We start from the raw sequence: 2,292 nt of genomic DNA, 5'->3' as shown, positions 1-2,292 counted from the left end.
CTCAATCACCGCTCTAGCACAAGCAAAAGAGCGCTGATTCTCACACTTCAGTGTTTCCCTTTGGCTAAGTTTTAGCCCATAGGAACGAATCTAGATAGTTTTTAAACGACTAAATCTCACTTTCCGTTTTCCCTTCTCCTGCACACTTGGTTTGTCTTGGACACTCTGCGCAAAGTTGCTACACGCCTATCACCTTCGCTTACCTCCTGTTTACTACATTTTGACAGGATATTAGCCCTCCTGCTACGACCATTACCGCCTACTCCGGTATTCTTCTCGACGACGCTTACATGTTCTATGCCACGTGGCGCCCCACGTTCGAAGAAGCGGCCGTGAACGCAGGCTTCTTTTCCCTCTACGCCAACGAGACCTATTGCCCCATGCGCATCGAAACCAACGTTTACATTATCAGCCAGGTGTACTCCAGGTCGATAAGATACGAAACGAAGCGAAGTACTTCACTGACGGTAATGCCGATGACGCCTTGGAACAGCACCTTGCGACAGTCAAACGCCTCGAACAAGTCTTTACGCGCAAGTGTCTGGACGAGTACATGGCGGAGTCTCTCGCTGCCCTACGCGTCCAAGCTGAGGCTTTCCTCTTCAACTCTCTCATATCTATCATCCAACAAGACATCGGGTCCTACGCCTCTCCCTTTTCTCTCTGGGCCGCACTTTTAGCGCGCCACGAAAAAGCTGGCACCCGTGACCTCATGATCTTGTTCGCGAGTCTCACACAATTTAAGTACACCGATATCAGTGCCGAGATCCTCTTCACTAACCCTCGACGATCAGATCACTTGATCGAAACGGCGTTTCTTCCTGTGAACGCCGAGGCTCTCACGGCACATGAAGGACATGTAAGACGTTTGAGCTGTTTCGCACCCTCTTCTACTCTAACGCCTTTGCCACCAACAAACACGTGTGGGACGCTGTTTGGCAGCTCCAATTCAAGGTGCGTGAGGACGGTTCCGAATGCACACCTATCGCCACCAAGGCTACCATCCGCAACACCTTGAATATCGCCTCTCGTCGCAATCTCATCCTATGCGACCAAGGTTCCGGTGATTCCAAATCCCGTCGACACCAAGTTGCTTCTGCTACCACCTACGCTTCGCCTCCAACCGCCTTGTATGTTACGCCTACCACTACCCAACCTACACTGCTGCAGCAGCCCTTCCTAAGAGTTACTGCCACGTTGGGAACACTCGAACTGTCATAACAATTCTTTCAATTCATGTTTCTACTGTGGCTTGCCTGAACACCGCCTTCCCGACTGCCGCACCATGCGCGATGATAACTGTCAACTGTCAAAACCGCTTTAATGCCGGCGTTCCAAAGCACGTTGTCGACACCCACTGTCGTCGGAAACTCGCGTTGTCCCGCAAGATCATTGACGATCATACGCAGCATCATCGCCGCGACCGTGATGATTATGGACGACCATGGAAATGATCAGGGCCTCAACAGCAGCTACCCCAAGCGCCATCGTGACGACTGTCGACCGCCTTCACGCACTTCTACTCGTCGATCGTCTCCACATTCCTCGCAAAGAGGTCGTTCCTCCGGTAACTCCTCTCGAGCCCATCAACGCCTTTCTACTTCGTAATCTACCAACCACTCTCACTCCAGTCGTAGCCGCCCCAAGCCCCCTCCTACATCCGCCTATCCTCGCCTTTCGTCACCCACCCGTCGTGCTCGTTCATTGCCTCAACGACGACAAGCCTCTCCACCACGTCCATCCGCCACTGCTGGATGGAATACGTCCCAAACTTTTTATCCTTCTACCGCCTTTCTTCGGCGCTCTACATCGACACCGCCTGCGAAACGACAACGCCTTTGCAATCCCACCTCTCAATCCCCAACTACCAAGTCATCAATCCCGCCTACCCCAATCGCAACGACACATCCTCCAACTTCCTCTAGCCTAATGCTCACACTTGGCCTACCTCCACAGCACTCATCATCCCACCACAGTTCCCACTTCTATAAAACTACATACCACTGCCTCCCGCCTCCTTCAAGGTGGATGACTCTGTGCTGCCCCCATTCCCCGCCTACCGAATTAATCCTCCGCGCACGCCTCTAACAAACACACTACACGACCTCCCACGCCTGCCAATTAGGTTGACCCACCTGCGCGACAACTACCAGTACGCCTCAACCGTCGTGGTGGCGCCTACAGTGAACCTCCACCTCCCCGTGCTGCGCGTCCTTACTACTCCTCCGATGAAGAAGACCGCTGGGACTCAATTCATGATGTCGCCTACGGTCAGATGGCAAACATTACCAC

The 2,292-nt window shown here is 53.0% G+C and overlaps 1 protein-coding gene across 1 annotated transcript; it reads left to right on the top strand.

The window, feature by feature from the left end:
• Positions 1–290: 290 nt before the first annotated feature.
• Positions 291–1,925, top strand: H257_15503 (hypothetical protein; the record flags this gene model as incomplete). Its single annotated transcript, XM_009843631.1, has 5 exons — positions 291–416; positions 494–859; positions 943–1,130; positions 1,459–1,567; positions 1,638–1,925. 5 exons carry the CDS (start codon positions 291–293, stop codon positions 1,923–1,925), a joined length of 1,077 nt encoding a protein of 358 aa, XP_009841933.1.
• Between the last annotated feature and the right edge of the window lie 367 nt (positions 1,926–2,292).

This window comes from Aphanomyces astaci (genome assembly GCF_000520075.1).
Source record: "Aphanomyces astaci strain APO3 unplaced genomic scaffold supercont1.71, whole genome shotgun sequence".
Taxonomy (NCBI): domain Eukaryota; phylum Oomycota; class Saprolegniomycetes; order Saprolegniales; family Verrucalvaceae; genus Aphanomyces; species Aphanomyces astaci.
This window is presented reverse-complemented; position numbering and strand designations above follow the sequence as displayed.